This window comes from Crinia signifera, chromosome 6 (assembly GCF_055691185.1).
Source record: "Crinia signifera chromosome 6, ASM5569118v1, whole genome shotgun sequence".
Taxonomy (NCBI): domain Eukaryota; kingdom Metazoa; phylum Chordata; class Amphibia; order Anura; family Myobatrachidae; genus Crinia; species Crinia signifera.
In genome coordinates this window covers 13,666,696-13,694,677 of record NC_139222.1, presented here as the reverse complement: position 1 = coordinate 13,694,677, position 27,982 = coordinate 13,666,696, and the positions used below count along the sequence as shown (strand labels likewise).

General features: G+C 48.7%; 2 protein-coding genes across 2 annotated transcripts in view; both read right to left on the bottom strand.

Annotated features, from left to right (window-relative positions):
- LOC146010035 (uncharacterized) overlaps positions 1 to 27,982 on the bottom strand; it is a 97,598-nt gene that overhangs the window by 47,201 nt on the left and 22,415 nt on the right. The gene's annotated exons all lie outside the window — the stretch shown is intronic.
- LOC146010027 (uncharacterized) lies at positions 122 to 22,534 on the bottom strand. Its single transcript, XM_083150839.1, has 5 exons — positions 22,327 to 22,534; positions 16,305 to 16,401; positions 11,368 to 11,556; positions 8,707 to 8,785; positions 122 to 2,543 (listed from the first exon to the last, which is right to left on the bottom strand). Exons 1-5 carry the CDS (start codon positions 22,503 to 22,505, stop codon positions 640 to 642), a joined length of 2,448 nt encoding a protein of 815 aa, XP_083006965.1. The 5' UTR covers positions 22,506 to 22,534; the 3' UTR covers positions 122 to 639.

The following is a 27,982-nucleotide window of genomic DNA, read 5'->3' as shown; positions in this document are numbered from 1 at the left end:
AAAGCTAGTCTGCTACCTTCTGTATTTGTGCATGTGTGTGAAAGAGATGTCGTTTCACTCTCTGCCAGCAGATGCCAGTGTTTTGGAGACTCACAGACACTAGACACACACACACACACAAATATATATATCATTTTTTAATTTTTATATATAACTATTTCTCAGCTCTTTGGTGAAGTACCTCCAGTGACCAGTAGAGGCCGCTTCAAATAACTCAATTTGTGTTTTTTAATGAATTAAAAATTAACAGCAATTCATTTCGATTTCACATTTCTTTAGTTGCCTCGGCCATGTTTTAATACGCTCGTATGTTAAATTTCATGATCTTCGCTTGTAAACTGTGGATTTGTATAGAAAGACAGCTTTTATGTAGTAGATCATTTCAATAAAGACAACATGGGCCACATTTAAAGTTAGGAGAATATCCAGATTTTTAACAAAGTCAAATCTAAAGTATCGGGGATTGAATAGCAGGGACCGAATGAATTAGAATGAGGGGCCTAAATCTCAAAGTTGACATTGAGCTGCCTGGAATAAGTGCGCTACATGCAAAATCCTGCGCTATTTCCTCTGCATGGAAAACAAATTCAGTTACACTCCCATCACTTCATGCTTTCTCCAGGCGCAGATTTCTTTCTTTCACTCGTGCGTCCTCTCGTGTTTGAGAAGCGATAACTGGTAACGGTAACATTTCCCACATACAGAGCAGGCATAGGTCTGATCTTTGGTGTGGGCGTTCATATGTCTAGTAAGCGACAACTTATTTCGATACTCTTTCCCACATTGGGGGCAGGGGTGCTTTATAACGCTGCTGTGAGTCAGTTCATGTCTCCATAAAGTCCGACTGTCTGCAAAATATTTCCCGCATTCGGGACATTGGAAAGGCTTCTCGGCGGGGTGAGTTTTTTTATGTTTGTCCAATGCCCCTTCCTCGGCAAACCGCTTCCCGCACTCGGAGCACTGAAACGGCTTCTCTTCCATGTGAAGCTTCCGATGACCTAACAGTCTCCATTTCTCCGGAAATTGCTTCCCGCATTCAGAACAGCTAAAGGGCGCTTCTTCTAGGTGATTAATCTGATGGCTCTCCAGCCTCCACTTCTTGTTAAACCTTTTACCGCAATCGGGGCACACAAAACTTTTAGGCTCCGAGTGGCTCGCTTGATGTTTCGCCAGCACCGTTTTCTTGGTAAAGCGCTCCCCGCACTGGGAACATGGGTACGTCTTCTTCCCCGTGTGAGTTTTTAGATGTGCAACCAGTTTGTAATTTTTAAGAAATTGTTTCCCGCACTCAGGGCACTGAGCAGGTTTCTCTCCGGTGTGAGTCATCTGATGGGCGATGAGTTGGGCTTTCCTCAAAAAATATTCCCCGCACACGGAACACTGCGGGGTTTTCTTCCTAGAGTTCTCTCTCCAATATTTTGTAAGATTTGAGATATCACCAAAAGTTTTATTTTGCTCAAACTGTACGGAGTGGCCTGGACCATATGGGCCAAAACAGCCCAAAAATACATTTTTCATCCTGATTTCTTTGACTTGATGAGGAGGAGCAGGGTTTAGTGTAGAAATTGCGCATCCTTGAATACTAGAGGTAATATTTATGTTATCTATGGCGGGGGAAGTTTGGGGAATCGATTCTACAGGTTCATCCAATTTAATGTTTTCTATCACTACTGATTTAATTTCACCATCAGCATCACCTGATGTAAATGAAGGTGCGTAACTATCACTGACTGTGAGGTCTCCATCATCATCCGAGACCAGTTCCTCCTTAATATGAGTAGCTGTATACGGTGTATGACCTGTGGGTGTATACATGTCAGTGTCTGTGAGGTCTTCTCCATCAGATGAGCCTGGTTCCTCCTTAATATGAACAGAAATATATGGTATATGCAGATCAGTGTCTGTGAGGTCTTCTTCATCATCTGAGTCCGGTTCCTCTTTAATATGAGTAGATGTATACTGTGTATGACCTGTAGGTGTATATGTGTCAGTGTCTGTGAGGTCTCCATCTTCTGAGAGCGTTTCCTCTGCAGTATGAGTAGCTGTATACCGTGTATGACCTGTGGGTGTATACATGTCAGTGTCTGTGAGGTCTTCTCCATCACATGAGGCCGTTTCCTCCATACTATGAGTAGATGTATACTGTTTATGACCTGTGGGTGCATATGTGTCAGTGTCTGTGAGGTCTCCATCATCTGAGAGCGTTTCCTCCTCAATATGAGTAGCTGTATACCGTGTATGACCTGTGGGTGTATACATGTCAGTGTCTGTGAGGTCTTCTCCATCACACGAGGCCAGTTCCTCCTTAGTACGGGTAGCTGTACGCTTTGTATGATCTTTGGACTTATGTGTGTCTTTAAAATTTCCTCCCTCATGTTTGATAGATTCTTTAGTCTCATTTCTTACCGATTTTAACCCATTTTGGATATTATATATGTTAAAGCCTTGTGGCTGTTGGTAGTTTTCGATAACCTGTATATCCCTGTGCCCACATTCTAAAGTAGAAATCTTGGGGTGGGAGTCATCTTCATCCTCAGAGACACCTAAAAAAGAAAAACACCTTTTAGTTAGTCAATGTGGAGTCAAAATTATATTTTTTTACCTCTAGCAAAGCGGAAGATCTGTAAACCCAGATTAGATACTGCAAAATGTGACTCTACACAGGTGACAGGTGCTGATAGATGTTTCACCAGGGACAAATACACATCAATATAAAATATGTACGATTTATTCCATATAGCAATATAAAAAAAACACACAATAGTATTTCAGACAAGGTTTTCACATCAACTTGTCCAGAACTTGATACCACTTAAAGCCTACGCTTTTCGTCCCATTCGGGACTTTTTCAGGGGTACCGGGGTATCTAAATGGTGAAACAATGCCGTACGGACAATCTTAATAGTCAGTATTAAACATTTTAACATGCTATGAATTCTACACTATTGTTTAGGAGGAGACTCGAAGGAGAATAGTGAGGGACGGGGGAAGGGGGTGGAGGAGGATAGAAAAAAACCCTTCTCCCATCCGCCAGTGTTTATTATCCAGAGGGAAAATACATGCCAGTATATCACTAGTTTTTTCAAACGGTAAGGAAACCCAATATGGCTAAAACCAAAAGGATTACTATGATCAGTATCCACACGTACTTGTCAAAGCATCTAAAAAATTGATAGATATATAGGTTACTAGGTGATTCATCGCGCCCTACGGGCGCTCTTCACACCGTCGTAAGGGGCTGCGCCCCCTTAATTTGTGAACGTTTGTATATGAGAAATATGGTTAGAATTGTATGAAAGATGCCCTGTATTGCAACTTAGGTGTCCGCGAATCGCGGGAGGGGGGGTCGCGGAGGGTGCCGCGAATTGCAGGAGGGGGGGTCGCGGGGGGTGCCGCGAATTGCAGGAGGGGGGGTTGTGGGGGGGTGGATGCTGCGAATCGCGGGAGGGGAGGGATTGCAGAGAATCGCGGGAGGGGGGTCGCGGGGTGGGTTGCCGCAAATCGCGGGAGGGGGGTTACGGGTACGGGGGTTGCGGCGAATCATGGTAGGGGGGGTCGCAGGAGGTGTGCCGTGAATCACGGGAGGGGGGGTCACGGGGTGGGGTGCCAAGAATCGCGGGGGTGTGTGTGTGTGCTGTGAATCGCGGGAGTGGGGGTTGCGGGGGGGTGTGGGGGGGGGGGGGGTGTGACGCGAATCGCCACAAGAAAAAATCAACACAGAAAGGTCAACACATGTAAATGTTGACATAAGTGTGGCACTTCATTGGTGTCCATGTCGACACATGACAATGAATATGAAAACATTCAAAAAATGAAAAAAAAAAACCACTTCAAAAACTCATGTCGACCATAGCCATGTCAGTGTTTTCCATGTGCAATTTAATTCTGGAGCTGCCGCGAATCACGGGGGGTACCGCGAATCGCGGGAGGGGGGTCGCGGGGGTGGGTGCCGCGAATCGCGGGAGGGGGGGTTACAGGGCGGGGGTTGCGGCGAATCATGGGAGGGGGGGTCGCGGGGGTGTGCCGTGAATTACGGGAGGGGGGGGTCACGGGGTGGGGTGACACGAATCGCGGGGGGAGGTGTGTGTGTGTGTGCCGTGAATCGCGGGAGTGGGGGTTGTGGGGGGGGGGGTGACGCAAATCGCCACAAGAAAAAATCAACACAGAAAGGTCAACACATGTAAATGTTGACATAAGTGTGGCACTTCATTGGTGTCCATGTCGACACATGAGAATGAATATGAAAATATTCAAAAAATGAAAAAAAAAACTTCAAAAACTCATGTCAACCTTTTTCATTGTCGACCATAGCCATGTCAGTGTTTTCCATGTGCAATTTAATTCTGGAGCTGCCGCGAATCACGGGGGGTACCGCGAATTGCGGGAGGGGGGGGTCGCGGGGTTGGGTGCCGCGAATCGCGGGAGGGCGGGGTTCACAGGGGTTCCGGTGGGGGGTTGCCGCGAATTGCGGGAGGTGGGGGGTCACGGGGGGTGCCGCGAATCGCGGGGGGGGGGGGGTTGCGGGGGGTGTGACGCGAATCGCCACAAGAAAAAATCAACACAGAAAGGTCAACACATGTAAATGTTGACATAAGTGTGCCACTTCATTGGTGTCCATGTTGACACATGACAATGAATATGAAAACATTCAAAAAATGAAATAAATCTTCAAAAACTCATGTCAACCTTTTTCATTGTAAACCTTTTTCATTGTCAACCATAGCCGTGCCAGTGTTTTGCATGTGCCATTTAATATTTAATCCTGGGGCTGCCGCGAATCGCGGGGGGTGCCGTGATTTGCGGGGGGGGGGGGGTTGCGGGGGGGGGGTGGGTGCCGCGAATCGCGGGAGAGCGGGGTTCATGGGGGTTCCGGCGGGGGGTTGCCGCGAATTGCGGGGGGGTGCCGGGGTGCCGCGAATCGCCGGAGGGGGGGTTGCGGGGGGTGTGACGCGAATCGCCACAAGAAAAAAATCAACACAGAAAGGTCAACACATGTAAATGTTGACATAAGTGTGCCACTTCATTGGTGTCCATGTCGACACATGACAATGAATATGAAAAAATTAAAAAAATTAAAAATAAATCTTCAAAAACTCATGTCAACCTTTTTCATTGTCGACCATAGCCATGTCAGTGTTTTGCATGTGCCATTTAATCCTGGGGCTGCTGCGAATTGCGCGGGGGGGGGGGGGTGTGTGCCGCGAATCGCGGGAGGGGGGGTCGCAGGGGGGGTGCCGCCAATCGTGCAAGGGGGGGTCGCGGGGGGGTTCTTTTTGCCGCGAATCGCGGGAGGGAGGTCGCGGGGGGGGGTGTTTTTTCCGTGAATCGGGGGGGGGGGGGTCACGGGGGAGGGTTTGCCGCGATTCGCGGGAGGGTCGCGGGGTGGTGGTTATGCCGCGAATTGCGGCAGGGGTCGTGGGGGGGTTCTTTTTGCAGCGAATCGCGGGAGGGGGGGTCGCGGGGGTGTTTTTGCTGCGAATCGCGGTAGGGGGGGTCGCGGGGGAGCGGGTGTTTTTGCCGCGAATCGCGGGAGGGGGGGGTCGCGCGGGAGGGGAGGTTTTGCCGCAAATCGCGGGAGGGGGGCGCTCACCTGGTGGCTGTGGAGTAGCAGTGCTGGGCAACATGGGAAGGCAGTGGGTGTCTGGCACTGTCTGTGGGCTCACTGGGCTGGTTCTCTGTCACATACCTCCCAACATGACCCTCTCCAGGAGGGACACAGTGCTCTGGCCCTTATTCTGATTGATGCGGACTTTACCGCGTTCTTACGGATTGCGTCTTTACGGCGTCTGCGCATGCGTGTAGAACGCTACGCGCATGTGCCACGCCTTGACTCGGTACCAGTTCGGACAAAGCCCGTCCAAAACTGGTCACCGCAATCGGTCGGGAAATAGGGGCGTATTATGGGCGTCATGCGGAATGACACATGGGCGTAGTTTCAAAGTGGGCAAAACGGGGCGGAAACATGGGCGGACACGGGGGAGTACACTTATGTTGGGGGGCGTACATTCGGAAACCACTCCGAATGCACGCGAGCAAAAAGGGCTGAAATGTGCGGTGTCCACAAGTGTACTATTGCTTTGCGGACACCACTCGTTCATGCGGTAGGCGAACGTACGCCTAATGACTACAACCATTAACACCTGAACCCAATACAATCTACTCCTTTACTCATTACTCACTAATAGGACGCTTGTCAGTGCTTTAATAGAAACCATTGCACTTACATTGCTGTAAGGGTTAATGTGGGCTATGCATGTGTTAGGCATGCTTGTAAGGATATATTGGAATCTAATTGATTCCAATTCCAAATAAGCTGTTTTTTATGAGGCTAGGTAATTGAATAAGTGGGTCATGTGATGTTTTGCAGAAGATAGTTCATAGTGGGTTTTTTGGCGGAAATACTCCGCTTACGTGCGGTAGCACCGCTTGGCCCCCGTTCGGATGCGGTATTCCCGAGCATACTCTGTAATACTCTGTGATACCGTGCCGAATCGGAGTGTTTCTCCCGCACACGCATGCTTTGTATGTCGTCCGTAAACACGCCCTGTTCTTAACGAGTGAGTCCGTCCGAATGCGGAGGACACGTGGCGTTTCTACGGACGATGGCCGCATGCGGCAAAACACCGTGGCGTGCTGGACCGCTCCGTAAGAATGCGGGAATATCCGCACCGATCTGAATAAGGGCCTCTGTTTCTAGACTTCCCTTAATGTATGATTGCCATCACCTGTTTTAAACAGGTTAATTTTCTCAGAAAGGTGTTCAGCACAGATGAAGGCAATCACACATTAAGAGGAAAGTCCAGGAACAGAGCGTTATAGACACAGACACCCACTTTAAGTGACAGATGTAGCCAAATATATAGGAGATAATAACGCTAATATATATATATTTTGCAGATTATACCCCTTTCAGACATAACAGCAAATCATTGAGTGAAGTGGTCCTACCCGGAAATTTGCATAGTGTGAAAGGGTCATCCCGGGTCACCAAATTTGACCTTTTCACACTACACAAATTACCCGTGTAAGGCAACAAATGATGGGCTTGACAGCTCAGACTGCACCCGGCAAAATGACCCGACACTCGAAATGCTGGGTAATTGCCAGGTTGCACGTATGAAAGGGGTATTAATGTGTCTTGGATTAAGGATGGTAATTACATGTAAAGTAATAGGGTATACAAGACCTTATGGTACGTAAATGTAGGGGTCTGTAATCTGAACATCCACATAATCTGCTATACTGATCTTCCAAAAGAAAGATTTGGCCACGCCGCGAGCCGCCGGTGATTGACAGCTCAGTGGACAAGCTCCCACCCCCTTGTGATGTCAGTTCAGGCAGTGTAAATGGAGAGCATGCTGCCCGATCCGACCAAATGTTAATCATTCAAATGATGTCTTGTCAGGGCCATGTACAAAGTGCTGCACTGCCCAGGTTGAGTTTTATGGCTGAGCGGGGAAGACCTCAGTGACTCGGAGCGGGGCGATTGTAGGGAGCAGCTTAATGTCTCAGGAGCAGATGGGAAGAAGTCAAGATGGGTGCGGATCGTTTTAATCGACCATACTTCGGCCGACAGTTATTAGGTCGTCACCGTTGAGTCAACAGGTGGCAAGGTCGACAGGGTTGTAGTTCGACATGGGTGAAGGACGACAGGTGTCTAGGTTGACATGGGACAAGGTCGACACGTGTTAGGTCGACACATGCGTTAGGTCGACAGGTCCTTAGGTCGACATGGGTTTTTTCACTGTTTTTTTTTACCCGAATGTCGACACAGTTGGAAGTGAACCGCAGCCCCCCCCAATCGCTCGCTTTGCTCTGGGCACGGTGCCTCGCTACGCTCGGCGTACTATTTTATTCTCCCACCATGCCCTAGTGGATGGTAGAACCCTGTCGACCTAATGACTGTTGACCTAAGTGCTGTCGACAATACAACCGTATCCCGTCTCGATGAACCTTAGAAGATATATATAGATATATTATATATCTCTCTCTATATATATATATATATATATATATATATATATATATATATATATCTCTCTCTCTCTCTATATATATATATATATATCTCTCTATATCTCTCTCTCTCTCTCTATATATATATTTATTTATATTTGGATGGTTTGAGTAGGCACACACAATCTGCTTGCAGACATCTGCTGGGGTATCTATCCCAAGCTCCAAGTTCATGAAACACAATCCTGGGCCACCAATATATTTGTAGAAAATAAGGAGAACTCACCAGACTTCTTTTTGAGAGTATAAAAGTTTTTATGTCTTACGTCATCATATCATCAAAAGTTGTGTCGACGTTTCGGGCAGCTTAGTGCCCTTCATCAAGACAAGACACCAGAGGCTGCCTCCTATGCCTCTGGTGTCTTGTCTTGATGAAGGGCACTAAGCTGCCCGAAACGTCGACACAACTTTTGATGATATGATGACGTAAGACATAAAAACTTTTATACTCTCAAAAAGAAGTCTGGTGAGTTCTCCTTATTTTCTACAAATATATATATATATCTATCTATGCTACTTCTTTATTGGCCGTCTTATTGATATTTATTATTTTATTAGCTTCGTTAGAGGATATAGTCGATATTAAGAGACACAGGAATAATATATAACGAACGATATGAACAAGACAAAAATATTGGTAGCAGCTAATTGCCATCGTGTCATTTTCCTAATCTCACCATGATCCCTTACCCAGTGATTCTAGGGGCGAGTGATCATCCACTATCACGTTTCTGATGTTATCCTTGTGTCCTTCTATATACTGCCCGTCCTGCATGGAGAGATAGACAGTGACAATCTGACACACACACAATGATACAGTCATCACCCAGACACATCCCCCGGTGTTACTGTATAACGTCCCATTCCCAGCAGCCACCTCTCCGGTCACATCCCCCGGTGTTACTGTATAACGTCCCATTCCCAGCAGTCACCTCTCCTGTCACATCCCCCGGTGTTACTGTATAATGTCCCATTCCTAGCAGTCACCTCTCCTGTCACATCCCCCGGTGTTACTGTATAATGCCCCATTCCCAGCAGTCACCTCTCCGGTCACATCCCCCGGTGTTACTGTATAATGTCCCATTCCCAGCAGTCACCTCTCCGGTCACATCCCCCGGTGTTACTGTATAATGCCCCATTCCCAGCAGTCACCTCTCCGGTCACATCCCCCGGTGTTACTGTATAACGTCCCATTCCCAGCAGCCACCTCTCCGGTCACATCCCCCGGTGTTACTGTATAACGCCCCATTCCCAGCAGTCACCTCTCCTGTCACATCCCCCGGTGTTACTGTATAACGTCCCATTCCCAGCAGCCACCTCTCCGGTCACATCCCCCGGTGTTACTGTATAACGTCCCATTCCCAGCAGTCACCTCTCCTGTCACATCCCCCGGTGTTACTGTATAATGTCCCATTCCCAGCAGTCACCTCTCCTGTCACATCCCCCGGTGTTACTGTATAACGTCCCATTCCCAGCAGTCACCTCTCCGGTCACATCCCCCGGTGTTACTGTATAACGTCCCATTCCCAGCAGTCACCTCTCCTGTCACATCCCCCGGTGTTACTGTATAATGCCCCATTCCCAGCAGTCACCTCTCCGGTCACATCCCCCGGTGTTACTGTATAACGTCCCATTCCCAGCAGTCACCTCTCCGGTCACATCCCCCGGTGTTACTGTATAACGTCCCATTCCCAGCAGTCACCTCTCCTGTCACATCCCCCGGTGTTACTGTATAACGCCCCATTCACAGCAGTCACCTCTCCGGTAACATCCCCCGGTGTTACTGTATAACGTCCCATTCCCAGCAGCCACCTCTCCGGTCACATCCCCCGGTGTTACTGTATAACGTCCCATTCCCAGCAGTCACCTCTCCTGTCACATCCCCCGGTGTTACTGTATAACGCTCCATTCCCAGCAGTCACCTCTCCGGTCACATCCCCCGGTGTTACTGTATAATGTCCCATTCCCAGCAGTCACCTCTCCGGTCACATCCCTCGGTGTTACTGTATAACGCCCCATTCCCAGCATTCACCTCTCCGGTCACATCCCCCGGTGTTACTGTATAACGCCCCATTCCCAGCATTCACCTCTCCGGTCACATCCCCCGGTGTTACTGTATAATGCCCCATTCCCAGCATTCACCTCTCCGGTCACATCCCCCGGTGTTACTGTATAATGCCCCATTCCCAGCATTCACCTCTCCGGTCACATCCCCCGGTGTTACTGTATAATGCCCCATTCCCAGCATTCACCTCTCCGGTCACATCCCCCGGTGTTACTGTATAATGCCCCATTCCCAGCATTCACCTCTCCGGTCACATCCCCCGGTGTTACTGTATAATGCCCCATTCCCAGCAGTCACCTCTCCTGTCACATCCCCTGGTGTTACTGTATAATGCCCCATTCCCAGCATTCACCTCTCCGGTCACATCCCCCGGTGTTACTGTATAACGCCCCATTCCCAGCAGTCACCTCTCTGGTCACATCCCCCGGTGTTACTGTATAACGTCCCATTCCCAGCAGTCACCTCTCCGGTCACATCCCCCGGTATTACTGTATAACGTCCCATTCCCAGCAGTCACCTCTCCGGTCACATCCCCCGGTGTTACTGTATAATGCTCCATTCCCAGCAGTCACCTCTCTGGTCACATCCCCCGGTGTTACTGTATAACGCCCCATTCCCAGCAGTCACCTCTCCGGTCACATCCTCGGTGTTACTGTATAACGTCCCATTCCCAGCAGTCACCTCTCTGGTCGCATCCTCCGGTGTTACTGTATAACGCCCCATTCCCAGCAGTCACCTCTCCGGTCATATCCCCCGGTGTTACTGTATAATGCCCCATTCCCAGCAGTCACCTCTCCGGTCACATCCTCGGTGTTACTGTATAACGTCCCATTCCCAGCAGTCACCTCTCTGGTCACATCCCCCGGTGTTACTGTATAACGCCCCATTCCCAGCAGTCACCTCTCCGGTCATATCCCCCCGGTGTTACTGTATAACGTCCCATTCCCAGCAGTCACCTCTCCGGTCACATCCCCCGGTGTTATTGTGTAACGTCCCATTCCCAGCAGTCACCTCTCTGGTCACATCCCCCAGTGTTACTGTATAACGTCCCATTCCCAGCAGTCACCTCTCTGGTCACATCCCCCAGTGTTACTGTATAACGCCCCATTCCCAGCAGTCACCTCTCCGGTCACATCCCCCGGTGTTATTGTGTAACGTCCCATTCCCAGCAGTCTCCTCTCTGGTCACATCCCCCAGTGTTACTGTATAACGCCCCATTCCCAGCAGTCACCTCTCCGGTCACATCCCCCGGTGTTACTGTATAACCTCCCATTCCCAGCAGTCACCTCTCCGTCCAGCAGCTGAGTGATCTTGTTGGTGAGTTCCAGGATCCTCTGGTCAGTGTCTCTCTCATGTATCAGTGAGTGAGTTGGAGGCACTGTGATGGGACGCTGGGTCCTGCGGATCCCTCCTGATACATATGGACTGCTATTGCGTTTGATACGTACGCTGGATTTCTTCACAACAATATAGTCCTATATATTGGGAGACATAAATACTAGTAGGCAGAGAACTATCTGGACACAAGTACATCCACACAGTAAATTCTTCTCATGTCATAATGTGTAAATCATCCCCTGTTCCTGACATTCTCTACCAAAATACCTTATATGCCAGGATCTAATGACATCTGAATGAATCTTATCTCTTATATATTTGGCTACATCTGTCACTCAAAGTGTGTCTGACCCTCTAACGCTGGGTGGAGCCTCTGACTCACATGACAGAGAACCAGCCCAGTGAGCCCACAGTCATAGGAGGGACACATTGCTCTGCTCCTGCACTTTCCTTTTAATGTATGATTGCCATCACCTGTGTTGAAGCACCTTTCCTATCAATTAACCTGTTCAACACAGATGGAGGTAATCATACATTAGGAAGAAAGTCCAGCGGCAGAGCATTGTGTCCCTCCTGGCATGGGTCATGTTGGGAGGTATGCACAGTGCCAGACACCCTCTGCCTCCCCATGTTACCCAGCAAAGACACAGCTACTCACCAGACACACCAGGTGAGCGCCCCCCCTCCCGCGATTCGCGGGCCCCTCCCACGATTTGCACGCTCCCCCGCCCCGCGAACCCCCCCTACCGCAATTCGCGGCACCACCCCCCCCCCCCCACGATTTGCGGCAACCCCAGCCCCCACGACCCCCCTCCGGTGATTCGGGGCACCCCACCCCCGCGCCCATCCCCCCTGCGACCCTCCCGTGATTCGCGACACCCCCCTGACCCCCCCCCTCCCGTGATTCGCGGCAAACCCCCCGGCCCCGCGACCCCCCTCCTGCGATTCGCTGCAACCCCTGCGCCCACCCCTCCCGCATATCACAGCACCCACCCCCGCGACCCCCCCTCCCCCAATTCATGGCACACACACCCCCCCCCGCCACCCCCCCCTCCCGTGGACACCCCCCACCACCCGCCCCCCAGCTGCCGCGATTCACAGCAACCCCAGGTTCAAATGGCACATGCAAAACACTGACACGGCTATGGTCGACGATGAAAAAGGTTGACATGAGTTTTTGAAGATTTATTTTTCATTTGAATGTTTTCATATTCATTCTCATGTGTCGACATGGTCACCAATGAAGTGCCACACTTATGTCAACATTTAATGTGTTGATCTTTCTGTGTTGATTTTTTCTTGTGGCTATTTGCGGCACCCCAGCGACCCCCTCCCGTGATTCGCAGTACCCCCCACGGGACCCCCCTCCCGCGATTCGTGTCACCCACCACCCACCTCCCGCAATTCGCGGCACCCCCCGCGACCCCCCCCCTGCGCTATTCGCAGACACCCCCCACCTCCCTCCCACCCCCATTCACTCCAACCCCACGATTAAATGGCACATGCAAAACACTGACATGGCTATGGTCGACAATTAAAAAGGTTGACATGAGCTTTTGAAGATTTATTTTTCACTTTTTGAATGTTTTCATATTCATTCTCATGTGTCGACATGGACACCAATGAAGTGCCACACTTATGTCAACATTTACATGTGTTAACCTTTCTGTGTTGATTTTTTCTTGTGGCGATTTGCGGCACCCTCCCGCGATTCGCAGCACACCCCCCACAATTCGCGGCACCCGCAGCAACTCCCGCGATTCGCGGCCCCACCCCGTGACACCCCCCCTCCTGCGATTCGCGGCACCCTGCGACCCCCCTCCCACGATTCGCGGTACCCCCCTACTGCGATTTCTATCCCCCCCGACCCCCCCTCCTGTCATTGCGGCAACCCCCCGCCCCCACGATTCACTGCAACCCCCCGCGCCCCCCCACCCACGATTCACAGCACCCACACCCCCCCGCGACCCCCCCTTCCGCAATTCACAGCATCCACCCACAACCCCTCCTCCCGTGATTCGCGGACACCCCTCACCTCCTCCCTCCCTCCCCCCCGCACATGATTCACGGCAACAGCAGGATTAAATGGCACATGCAAAACACTGACACGGCTATGGTCGACAATGAAAAAGGTTGACATGAGTTTTTGAAGATTTATTTTTCTTTTTTTGAATGTTTTCATATTCATTCTCATGTGTCGACATGGACACCGATGAAGTGCCACACTTATGTCAACATTTACATGTGTTGACCTTTCTGTGTTGATTTTTTCTTGTGGCAATTTTTTTCCAGCGACAACTATGTGCACGTCAACCTAGACATCTTCAACAAATTCTTTGTATAATATATAACACCTGTTCTGTTTTATTGTAGGTGCTTTAAGTCAGATCTTTTACTGCTACTATTACTGTTTATGTAAATGCATTCTGAATGACCGCAACATCCTACCATCCTTCTACAAGAATATATAACCAACTAGGTTGATTCATCGCGCCCCGCGCCCCCCCCTCCCGCAAATCGTGGACCCCCCGCGCACCCCCCCTTCTGCGATTCACGCCCCCTCCCACGATTCACGTCACCCCGCGCACCCCCCCTCCCGCAATTCGCAACGCCCCCTCGCGCGCTTCACGCCCCCTCCCGCGATTCACGGCACCCCCCGCGCCCCTCCCGCAATTCACGGCACCCCTAAGCCCCTCTTTAGTCCCCCGTATACTCACACACCCCTATCACTACCCAGCTTCCTGCTCTCCTGAACCGTAACTTCCACCACTGGGGAGTTGCTGACGCTGTTTTGCCCACATGCCCCTATCATGCCTCATAGCCCAGCCTCCTGCTCTTATGCACCCTAACTCCCACCCAGTAGGAGGAGACACTGACTCAGGGCCACCATCCTGTACTGCCACGCTGGACCCTCAACCACTGGCAGAAGCTGCACAGTATCTCCCAGCCTCCTTTTTAGTCCCCCTTATTCCCACACACCCCTATCACTACCCAGCCTCCTGTTTTCCTGTGTCGTGACCTCCACCAGTGGGGAGCCGCTGACTCAAAAACACCCTACTATACTATTGCACACACACCTAAACAACATGCACACAGCCCCCCCACCCACAAATGTCACTGTACCATCCACACTATCAATGTACATCTTACTCTGTAACCGCTTTTTAATTAAACAAAACAATACACACCCCCTTCCACATCATATGCTCTCTATGTAACACATTTCACCTATAACTCAAGTTGCAATACAGGCCATCTTTCATACAATTCTAACCATATTTCTCACAATACAAACGTTCACAAATTAAGGGGGCGCAGCCCCTTACGACGGTGTGAAGATCGCCCGTAGGGCGCGATGAATCACCTAGTATATTAATACTTCTCTTATTTTTGTTTAGTTACTAGAGGTAAGTATCACTGTGACGCTCCCAGACCCCCTCACCTCCCCGGTCAGGTCCCTGTGTCAGTAATAGGGATAAGAGTGACGTCACTGTGATGCTCCCAGACCCCCTCACCTCCCCGGTCAGGTCCCTGTGTCAGTAATAGAGATAAGAGTGATGTCACTGATGCTCCCAGACCCCCTCACCTCCCCGGTCAGGTCCCTGTGTCAGTAATAGAGATAAGAGTGACGTCACTGTGACGCTCCCAGACCCCCTCACCTTCCCAGTCAGGTCCCTGTGTCAGTAATAGAGATAAGAGTGATGTCACTGTGACGCTCCCAGACCCCCTCACCTCCCCGGTCAGGTCCCTGTGTCAGTAATAGAGATAAGAGTGATGTCACTGTGACGCTCCCAGACCCCCTCACCTCCCCATTCAGGTCCCTGTGTTAGTAATAGAGATAAGAGTGATGTCACTGTGATGCTCCCAGTCCCCCTCACCTCCCTGGTCAGGTCCCTGTGTCAGTAATAAACATAATAGTGATGTCACTGTGACGCTCCCAGACCCCCTCACCTCCCCGGTCAGGCCCCTGTGTCAGTAATAGAGATAAGAGTGATGTCACTGTGACGCTCCCAGACCCCCTCACCTCCCCAGTCAGGTCCCTGTGTCAGTAATAGAGATAAGAGTGATGTCACTGTGACGCTCCCAGACCCCCTCACCTCCCCAGTCAGGTCCCTGTGTCAGTCATAGAGATAAGAGTGATGTCACTGTGACGCTCCCAGACCCCCTCACCTCCCCGGTCAGGTCCCTGTGTCAGTAATAGAGATAAGAGTGATGTCACTGACGCTCCCAGACCCCCTCACCTCCCCATTCAGGTCCCTGTGTTAGTAATAGAGATAAGAGTGATGTCACTGTGATGCCCCCAGACCCCCTAACCTCCCCGGTCAGGTCCCTGTGTCAGTAATAGAGATAAGAGTGACGTCACTGTGACGCTCCCAGACCCCCTCACCTCCCCATTCAGGTCCCTGTGTTAGTAATAGAGATAAGAGTGATGTCACTGTGATGCCCCCAGACCCCCTCACCTCCCTGGTCAGGTCCCTGTGTCAGTAATAGAGATAAGAGTGATGTCACTGTGACGCTCCCAGACCCCCTCACCTCCCCGGTCAGGTCCCTGTGTCAGTAATAGGGATAAGAGTGACGTCACTGTGATGCTCCCAGACCCCCTCACCTCCCCGGTCAGGTCCCTGTGTCAGTAATAGAGATAAGAGTGACGTCACTGTGACGCTCCCAGACCCCCTCACCTCCCCATTCAGGTCCCTGTGTTAGTAATAGAGATAAGAGTGATGTCACTGTGATGCCCCCAGACCCCCTCACCTCCCTGGTCAGGTCCCTGTGTCAGTAATAGAGATAAGAGTGATGTCACTGTGACGCTCCCAGACCCCCTCACCTCCCCGGTCAGGTCCCTGTGTCAGTAATAGAGATAAGAGTGACGTCACTGTGACCTCACCTCCTCAGTCAGCAGGTAAATGATCTCCAAGGTAAGGTTCAGTATCCGTTCAGTCTTTTCTTTCCTGGATTTCCCCATCATCTGTAAAGATTTACTCCTAAAAGGTAAAAGTTTCTATATTACTGGTAGAATAACGTACAGTCATGCTGCTTTCCCACTGCCTACCCGGGTAAAGACCCGTTTTTTTAAAACGGGTCTTTACCCGGGTAAGAGCCACAAAGACCCTTTCCCACTGCAGCTTTTAAACGGTTAATTACCGTTTAAAAGCAGTTTTTGTCCTATTCACACTTACCCGTGTAAACCACAAAGCAACACGTTTAAACTCTCTAGTAAACCTTGCCTGTCATTAAAAACATCACATGCACCAATCATGTTCTTAACCTTTATTATTATTTCTAAATACCGTTTAAAACCCTTTCCCATTGCCAAAAAAAACGGCTCTTACACGGGTAAAACACTGCTTTTTACCCGGTTAACAAATAACGGTATTTGTTACCCAGGTAAAGCAACCTGGAGCTTTCCCACTGCAGCTCTAGCCGTTTAAAAAGGCTAAAAAAACGGCATTTTACCGTGTAAAGCCTGCAGTGGGAAAGGGGCATAAGAATACAGAATAGAATCAACTTCATTGGCCATGTATGCTTGCGAACACTAGGATTTTTTTGTGGATTACAGTCTAGCACAGGGCTGGGCAATTGTGGCCCTCCAGATGTTGATGAACTACACATCCCAGGATGCTTTGCATTAGCTTTGCTATGTGGCCATGCTGAAACTGATGCAAGGCATGCTGGGATGTGTAGTTCATTAACATCTGGAGGGCCACAATTGCCCAGCCCTGGTCTAGCATCAAGCAGGGATGAAAAGGGTGGGGGAGGGGGGGGGGGACATTACATAAAGACATTTCAAGCATTTTATTTCTAGCTATGACTATGGTGGTCAGGTCGCCAAGTAGGGACACGTTGTTTGGCTGTTGATATTGGGATTGAATTCGCTTTCATTGGATTGTTCAGGTGATGGACGGCTAACGGAAAGAAGCTTCTTGCGGATCTGGACGTTTTGATGGGGACAGACCTGAACCGTCTTCTGGATAGTAGGATGTCGAACAGGTTGTGACCAGGATGCAGCTTGTCGTTTGCGATCTTCTCAGCACGTTTCCTTACCCTGGATGAGAACAGATCCCTTATCGGGGGGAGGTCGGTCCCTATGATCCTTTCCGCAGTCTTCACTACCCTCTGCAGTTTTTGTTTGTCGTTCTCGCTTGCGCCACCGTACCAGATTGTGATCGAGGAACATAAGACAGACTCCACGATGGCGGTGTAGAATACGCACAGCAGCTCCTGTGGGATGTTGAATTTCCTGAGTTGCCTCAGGAAGAACAGGAGCTGTTGGGCCTTTTTGATGTTTGTGGTTATGTTTAATCCCCATCTTAGGTCACTGGACATGGTTGTCCCTAGGAATTTGAAGAAATCAACCCGCGACACCACTGCGTTGGCTATTGTTAGCGGGGCTAGTGCATTTGGTTTTTTCCTGTAGTCGACCACCATCTCAACTGTTTTGGTGGGGTTTAGATCGAGGTTGTTGCTGCTGCACCACTGTGTCAGCTTCTCCACTGCATGCCTGTACGCGGTCTCGTCACCATCCTTGATTAGGCCGATGATAGTGATGTCAGCTGCAAATTTGATGATTTTCACTGACTGCTCAGCTGAGGTGCAGTCATTCGTGTAGAGAGAGAAGAGCAGAGGGGAGAGGACGCATCCTTGGGGGGCTCCAGTACTGATTGTTCGTGTGCTGGACGAGAAGGCGCCGGCTTTGACCACCTGTTCCCTTGCCATTAGTTCACTATCCATGAGCATGTTGATCCTGGGACTCCTAAGGAGAGGAGTTTTGACTGCAAGATGCCGGGAACGATAGTATTAAATGCTGAGCTGAAGTCCACGAATAGGACTCTTGCATAGGTGCCTTGGTGGTCGAGGTGTTGTAAAATATGGTGCAGCCCGAGGTTGACCGCATCCTCTACACTTCTGTTCGCCCGGTAGGCAAACTGCATGGGGTCAAGGTGAGAGTTTGTCACTTCTCTCAGGTGCTTCAGTACTAGTCTTTCGAATGCTTTCATGGCCACTGAAGTTAGGGCAATTGGCCTGAAGTCATTTAGGTCCCTCGTGGGTGTTTTCTTAGGGACCGGGAAGATGATAGAGCATTTGAAGCAGACAGGAACCTTGCACAAGTCCAGGGAGGAGTTGACTATCGTTGTGAAGATGGGGGCGAGCTGAGCTGCACAGGTCCTAAGGCTGGATGGCGACACACCATCCGATCCTGCAGCCTTCTTAGGTTTTATTCTTTTGAGTACTGCTTCTACCTCGCCTTGGTCCACGTGGAGGGCCTGGGTGTGGTGGTCTTTGTGATGGAGTGGGGGAGGTACGGCCTGCTCAAATCTGCAGTAGAACTTGATCAAGTCTTCTGCAAGTTCACGGCTGGTTTCACACTGTGGTTGGGCTTTCTTGTAATTTGTGATGTTTTGCATGCCCTTCCATACTGCCGCAGGGTCCTTTGCTGTGAGGTTGTTCGTCAACTTGTTTGTTTATTTCCTTTTTGTGAGTTTGATACCCCGAGTCAAGGAGTTCCTGGCTTCTTTGTACTGTGTCCTGTCCCCGCTGCTGTATGCCTCCTCCTTGGCTTGGCGGAGTTTCCTAAGCTAGCTACCGAACCATGGCTTGTTGTTGTTAAAGGATCGGATTTGGTTGGTTTGTACACATAAGTCCTTGCAGAAGCTGATGTAGGATGTGACTGCATCCGCTAGTTCATCTATGTCAGAGGCAGAGGCTTCGAACACCGTCCAGTCAGTGCAGACGAAGCAGGCCTGAAGCTTTGTTTTTCCCTCGATTGACCAGTTTTTGACAGACTTGATAACAGGCTTAGCAGACTTTAGCTTCTGGATATATGTCGGAAGAAGGTGGACTATGCAGTGGTCGGAGAGACCCAGTGCTGCATGGGGTATGGATCGGTATGCAGACTTCATGGTGGTGTAGCAGTGGTCTAGCGTTCGGCCCTCTTTTGTGTGGCATGTGACCTGCTGCGTGTATTTTGGGAGCTCCTGGCTCAGGTTGGCACAGTTGAAGTCGCCAAGCACAATGAGCAGCGAGTCTGGGTGTCTAAGTGTCTAAGAGTGGCCAGCTGAAGTTGGGCTTCTGTTGGACTTGGTTGTGGGGGGATGTATACTCCTACTGGGATAATAGAGGCAATTTCCTGAGGGGAGTAGAAAGGTTTGCATTCGATGGTAAGAGTTTCTAGTTGGGGGCTGCATGACTTGCCCAGGGACTTTATGTCGGTGCACCACCTGTCGTTAATGTAGAGACAGATGCCCCCTCCTTTGGATTTTGCCCGAGAGTGCTTTGTCGCGGTCAGTCCTGAGGAGGCCGAAGCCTGACAGAGTCACTGAGGATTCAGCAATATGGTCTTCCAGCCAGGTTTCTGTGAAGCATAGGATGGAGGATCTTGCAGTGGCCGACCTTGCGTCTTGTATTAGCAGGGACAGCTCATCCATCTTGTTCACAAGAGATCTCGTGTTTGATAGCATGATTGCTGGGAGGGCAGACCTATGGCCTCTGCGTTTCCACCTGACAGCAACTCCGGCCCGGCAGCCCCTATTGCGGTTACTGCACCATTCGACCATGCCAGACTTCCCTGCTGGCAACAACTTTGCTGCATCCTTTCTGCACAGGGCAGCAATGGCAGCGTGGACTGTGAGGGCTGCTAATATGCCCACCTCCCGCTCCGTCAGGCCCATACGGGTGGTCTGCTCCAGGGGTGAGCTCCATTTCAGAAGGGCTTCTCTGCTGTGCTTCGTCACCACACTTGGCAGGGTCACCGCACTCGCGGGGGTGATGAACGAGGACAAGGAGAGACATATAGTTTGGTTGAGCTGCACAGCTCTGAGGCAGCCTTCTGCGGCGCCATATTTGTGGTATCCAGTATGATGAAAACACTTTTGCTCAAGTCTGTGAAGCTTGGTTATTGCTGTGTTAGGTTGTTTCTTTCTTGTACAAAGATGTATTATGGACAGGTATTCATTAATACCCTGTTCTCACTGCAGCCAAATTACCGGGTCTAGCATGTAGTTTTCCTCTATTTATGGCCAGTTTCACTACTGCCACTGATGGCAGCGATGGACATCCCTAGTGCAGTCAGATACAGGGGACTCTGGAATAGTGTGGCTGGTATAAATATAGGGAGGTGAGTGATCATTCTAGAACCCTGCGCCTTTCATAACCCATGCAGTCCCCCTAACTGCCTGGGGTGTCGCTGTCTGCTTTGCTTTGTGTATATATCACAGCATAAGATGTATACCAGTGATATATCACTTACTAAATTGCACTATGTATACAACACAGTACCAGGTATATTAATCATTTAACCACTACAGCGGGCTGTCCCGGGCATACCACCAATATGAAGGTGTGCGCCACTGGCGCATCACCTCTCCGGGCACCCCCCACAGTGGTCGCTCCCCTCCTGTCATCCCCCCTCACCCCTATGCTCTGTGATGGGTATTACACTGATGTATATGACGTATATCAGTAACATAGGCAGTGGTGCAGTATAATACACATCCCCCTTATTACACTGATGTATATCAGTAACATAGGCAGTGGTGCAGTATTATACACATCCCCTTATTACACTGATGTATATGATGTATATCAGTAACATAGGCAGTGGTGCAATATAATACACATCCCCCTTATTACACTGATGTATATCAGTAACATAGGCAGTAGTGCAGTATAATACAGATGGGATTGGACATATTACAGTATAAGGTGCATATTAGTGATATAATTATATACAGTATAATACACATCCCCTTATTACACTGATGTATATGATGTATAGCAGTAACATAGGCAGTGGTGCAGTATAATACACATCCCCTTATTACACTGATGTATATGATGTATATCAGTAACACAGGCAGTGGTGCAGTATAATACACATCCCCTTATTACACTGATGTATATAATGTATATCAGTAACATAGGCAGTGGTGCAGTATAATACAGATGGGATTGGACATATTACAGTATAAGGTGCATATTAGTGATATAATTATATACAGTATAATACACATCCCCTTATTACACTGATGTATATAATGTATATCAGTAACATAGGCAGTGGTGCAGTATAATACAGATGGGATTGGACATATTACAGTATAAGGTGCATATTAGTGATATAATTATATACAGTATAATACACATCCCCTTATTACACTGATGTATATAATGTATATCAGTAACATAGGCAGTGGTGCAGTATAATACAGATGGGATTGGACATATTACAGTATAAGGTGCATATTAGTGATATAATTATATACAGTATAATACACATCCCCTTATTACACTGATGTATATAATGTATATCAGTAACATAGGCAGTGGTGCAGTATAATACAGATGGGATTGGACATATTACAGTATAAGGTGCATATTAGTGATATAATTATATACAGTATAATACACATCCCCTTATTACACTGATGTATATGATGTATATCAGTAACATAGGCAGTGGTGCAGTATAATACAGATCTTGGGATAGGACATATTACAGTATAAGGTGCATATTAGTGATATAATTATATACAGTATAATACACATCCCCTTATTACACTGATGTATATGATGTATATCAGTAACATAGGCAGTGGTGCAGTATAATATAGATGGGATTGGACATGTTACAGTATAAGGTGCATATTAGTGATATAATTATATACAGTATAATATACATCCCCTTATTACACTGATGTATATGATGATGTATATCAGTAACATAGGCAGTGGTGCAGTATAATACACATCCCCTTATTACACTGATGTATATGATGTATATCAGTAACATAGGCAGTGGTGCAGTATAATACAGATGGGATAGGACATATTACAGTATAAGGTGCATATTAGTGATATAAGCTGCACAGTAAGTGAATATAGCAGTATATATAACACATATAATACATTACCTGCAGCCCAGGACATTCCCTGCACCAGTCTGTGTGATAATTGTCCCGGATGTAATTTGTCTGTGTCTATGGGCGGATACATTGCAGATCACACAAGCTAGGCTAGAATGATAGGAGAAAACTTTTGTTACTTTGCTGTCTTCTGTTTGGGCCACGGCAACATGGCCGCCGCTCATCATGTCTTCCTTAATAAATGGGAAGATACTAGCGCCTGCTGTAGGAGACCTGCTAGGTATTGCTCCAGGTCAAGTGGTATCTGTCCCCTACTCACCCTGTGATGTTATCTGTGTATTACACCTCTGTACAATGCTGCCTGTAACAGTAATGTTGTCCTCCTACCTAACTGGTGTGGGCTACAGAATAATGGCCGCCCAGCTATAGTATAATGCAAAAGTGGTAGTGCAATTTTTTATGGGGGATAAACCAACACAAAAAAAATAGATCACACTCTGGCAATATACTATGTCTAACACTTCCTCCTCGGTGATATGCCTACCCAAACCTTCAGTGGCATCTGAGATCCATGTAAATGACCCAGAAGCCACATTGGTGTCTGGGGATTATTCTGGTTCACTAGCAAAGGCAAATTCACTCTCAGATGGACAAAACCATGCTGCACTGCAGGTGGGGCTGATGTAACATGTGCAGAGAGAGAGTTATATTTTGGTGAGTTATTTTTTTTCTGTGCAGGGTAAATACTGACTGCTTTATTTTTACACTGCAATTTGAGGTACAGTTTGAAATATACACCCCAAACAAATCTATGTCCATCTAAATCAGGCATGTCCAAACTGTGGCCCTCCTGTTGTGAAACTACACATCCCAGCATGCCTTGCCATAGTTTTAGCATTCCCTAATAGCAAAACTGTGGCAAGGCATGATGGGACTTGTAGTTTCACAACAGCTGGAGGGCCATAGTTTGGACGTGCCTGATCTAAATCCATGTAAATTACACAGTAGCCACATTGGTGCCTGGGGGTTATTCTGGTTCACTTATACCTCCCAACAGTCCCGATTACCGCGTGAACATCCCGGTTTTCGGGCCGTTTCCTCGTCCCTCCCATGGCTAGCAGTGTCCTGTGGTGGGTGGGGCTGTTGGGAGTCCCCCATCAGCTGCTGAGCAGCGGCAGGGGGGCTGGGGGCAGGGCTAGAGGCTCACAGAGCCTCTAGGCCAGTAGTGTCAAACTCATGACCCTCCAGCTGTTGTAGAACTACACATCCCAGCATGCCCTGCCACAGATTTTATATAATGGATTGTTAAAACTGTGGCAGGGCATGCTGGAACATGTAGTTCTACAACAGCTGGAGGGTCATGAGTTTGACACCACTGCTCTAGGCCATGTCCCCACAGTGGCAAAACGGGGCGTGTCCTCGCGGGAAGATGAGAGTATAGGTCATGCCCCTTTTTTTAGATAGCCACGCCCCCTAATTTTCGGGAGCTCGCCTGTGTTCCTCTTCAAGGGGCATAAAAGTTGGGAGGTATAGGTTCACTCTCATATGGACAGAACCATGCTGCACTGCAGGGGGGGGCAGATGTAACGTGTGCAGAGAGAGTTAGATTTGGGTGAGTTATTTTGTTTCTGTGCAGGGTAAATACTGGCTGCTTTATTTTTACACAGCAATTTGAGGTAAAGTTTGAAATACACACCCCACCCAAATCTAACTCAGGTTTGCCTACCCGCCCGCATTTTGGTTCTAACTCCCGGTCTCACGGGAATAGAGGTGATCCTCCCACTTTTTTTGTAAGGTTTACGGAGAAACCTGTGACTGCGCACGTGCTAGTCATGAATTGCCATTTAAGCGCGACATCATGATGTCCTATTTAATGCTGGCCGCTGCTGGGCTTTGTGGATAGTGCTGTCCACAGCAGCAGCGGGCAGGCAGGCGGACAGCGCTGCATGGAGAGTGGGAGCAGCCACGTATAGATTGGTGACTGCACTGCAGGATAAGAAGTACGCAGCGGCAGGCAGCGCAGCACTGGGAGCGGGTGAGATTGACTAGCTGCCGAGCTTGTGCTGCTTTCGGTGCATACTAAACATGACTTATGTCCCTCTGCTCCCCGCTGATCTTTTAGAAGGGTTCTTCACTCAGGCACCGTCTCCCCCCTCCAGGCCTCCAAGCTCCTGCAGCAGCGCAGCTTCATATAAACTCTCCCCTGCCTGCTCCCTCTTCTACTTCATAAGCATTTTTTTCTCCCCACTGCTTCATTCATTTTTTTGGGAAGCAGTGTGGAGGGGGATCATTTTTTATGAAGCAGCAGCATCGTGAGGGCCTGGTGAGGGAGAGGAGGAAGGATCGCTAAGAAGCAGTGGGGAGGGGGCAGAGGGAGATAAAACAATTTGTGAAGCTGTGGTTTACAATAGGGATGGCCTTCGTTGCCGTTGCCATATCATATGGCAAACTAGATACGCAAATATGTGTCACTAGATACGCCCATAGGTGTCACTAGACACGCTCTTTGGGTGGAACATGACCCACCCCCTCAGAATCTAAAATCTCCCTGAAACTGGTTTTCAAAAGTAGGCAACCCTGATCTAACTCTCTCTGCACATGTTACATCAGGCCCACCTGCAGTGCATATGGCATTGTCCATCTGAGAGTGAATTTGCCTTTGCAAGTGAATCAGAATATCCACCTCTGTCTTTAAGAAGAACAGAGTAGTGTTCGCACTGGAGCCTAGGCGCGGGGTCCTTCGGTGGCCTTGTCCTTCCGGGGTCTGCTGGGCAGCAGGACGGAAGTGTCAGGGACATTGCTAGGCAACGCCCCAAACTTGCGTCTTCTGGACGACAGCAGCAATGCAGACGGGGGGCGCCGGTTGATGCCAAACAAGGGCGTTTTTTTTTTTTTTTATTAAACCCAGCTCTCCCTACTGGATACCTGTCTGCTCCAGCAAGACTGGCTTATTTTGGTTATACCACCTGTACCAGATAAGTTACAAGTTAACTTTTGATTATATGTCTTGAGTTTTGTATTATCTATATGCATTGTTGCTTTTCCCGCATAGGGGGTTTGGTTCTGTGGTGTTACCCCTTTGCCTTGCAGCCTCCCTTTTGTGGGGTGGAACTTTTAAACAGTGAGGCGCAGGGTATACTCAAAGACTATTTGGGGTCTTCTTCCTTGATGTAATGTCTCTGATAGTGTCAAGATCCACTCTACTGAAGAGCACTTTCACTGTATGGACTTAAGTCAAATAATTACACACACACTAAAATCAACTTTTATTTATTTTATTTTTATTGCTCACAAACACTTACCTTGACTGGAAAACGGATATTGAGATCGGATCTCGACACTATCAGAGAAATTACATCAAGGAAGAAGACCCCAAATAGTCTGAGTATACCCTGCGCCTCACTGTTTAAAAGTTGCATCTTTTGTGTTTTTGTATAGTTACAGGGTGTTGGTGACACTTTGGGAACTGTAACATCAGGGCTGCATTGCGCCATATACGATCCTGTTATTTCTATTCCATTTCCCTTTTGTGGGGTATTTATTGGTATTAGCTTGTGCATAGTTGCACCCCTGGTAAAGTAGGAATTTGTATCCTAGGGAAGACCTTGTGCATTGTTGCACCCGTGGTTCCAACTCCCACATATAGTAGGTGGTGTGATGTCAAGCCCTCTCAGACCCTCCTCCTGTGGTGCCCAGCCTCCTGCAAGCAGCCTTGTCCCTAATTAAGACCTGGCGGCACTGGAGTCGGAGCAGATCTAAATTGCCCCCACAAATGTGGCTGTTATAGGTGAAGCCTTAGTTTGCAGAAGATGAGTAGGACTGCTGTGGCAGCCACAACTGGGTCTCCACACCTGCTCTCCTAACAGCTATTAGGGAATGCTAAAACTATGGCAAGGCATGCTGGGATGTGTAGTTTACTAACAGACGGAGAGCCATAGTTTGGCCATGCCTGATCTAGACTGTGTAGATGGAACCATCAACTGGAACCATTTTTTGATGCTCACCATTAAGAAAAATCTTAAAAGATATCAGTCGTGAAAGAAGCAGGGCCACGCTGTGGATAATGTGGGTATGACGGGGCATTGTTGTCACGGTGACACACTCAGTCCGCTCATACCATAAGGGCCTGATTCAGACATGCTCGCTGGACTGCAAGTGTTCTTAGCACAAGGGCTATATATATTCTTTATCTGGATATTTATTCAGGTGTGAAACACATCCCATTTATATAATTTGGGGGATTTTAATATAGAGAAAGATGTGGTGAGCCTGTGGGGAGAGACATAAGATACCAATCAACCAACTCTTTAAGTGTAAACACTGAAATGGTGCCGCTGTGGTTTCTGGGTAACTCCAGCTACTCCATATACTGACAATCTAGGAGGTTTTTGCCTCACCTTGTGTAAAAAATTTAAGATTTGCTCTGTATTAGTAGGCATATAGATCACATTTCCTTCTCAATAATGGCCTTGCATTACACTACTTAGTTCAAGCCCTTTTTTCCCCAATTTATGGGACCTTCCTCCCTTGTTCCACAAGACTCTCCAAAAACTTCCAATGCTCCCTCAAAACCCCAACCACACCAGATCTGAAACCCATCCAGTATTTCCTCCTCCATAATTCTATCTCCACATGTCTCAACCTAGCCTACAAGATTTCTGCCTATTCCAGTGCTTCCTCTTCCAACCCTAACGCTATCTCCCCATGTCCCATTTTAGCCTACCAGATCTCTGTCCAATCTGGTGTTCCCTCATCTAGCCCTAATCCTGTCTTGTGTTCTCCATGACCCATCCTAGACTACCAGATCTCTGCCTATTCCAGTGCTTCCTCCTCCAAACCAAATACTATCTCCCCCATGTCTCCTAGCCTACCAGATCTCTGTCCAATCTAGCGTTCCCTCCTCTATCCCTAATCCTGTATTTTCTTCTCCATGACCCATTCTAGACTACCAGATCTCTGCCTATTCCAGTGCTCCCTCGTCCAACCCGAATACCATCTCCCCCATGTCTCCTCCTAGCCTACCAGATCTCTGTCCAATCTAGTGTTCCCTCCTCTATCCCTAATCCTCTCGTCTTCTCCATGACCCAACCTAGACTACCAGATCTCCTACTGTATATCACATCCTAGCCTACCAGATCTCAGCCTGATCCAGTGCTCCCTCCTTCATCCCTAATCCTGTCTTCTCCATGTCTCATCCTAGTCTACCAAAACTCTGCCTGATCCAGTGCTCCCTCCTCCAGCCTTAATTTTATCTCCTTCATTTCTCATTCTCCCCTTCCAGATCTCTGCCCAATTCTGTACTCCATCCCACATACCTAATCCTATCTACCCATGTCCCATTCTAGCCTACCACATCTCTGCCTGATGCAGTGCTCTCTCCTTCATCCCTAGCCCTATCTTCCCCATGTCTCAATCTACCCTACCAGATCTCTGCCTCCTCAGATCTGTGCTCCCTCCTCAATCCTTACTCCCATCTTCCCCAAGTCTCATCCTCCCCTTCCAGATCTCTGCCTGATCCAGTGCTCCGTCCTACATCCATAATCAATCCGGTTTTCTCCATGACTCATAATGGACTATCAGATCTCTGCCCTATCTAGTACTCCCTCGCTATCCCTTATCATGTATCCCCCATGATCATCATTAATAGAACGACAATGTCTAGGCTCTGACAGCTGAATGGTGAACAGAATCCAAAATTCATTCC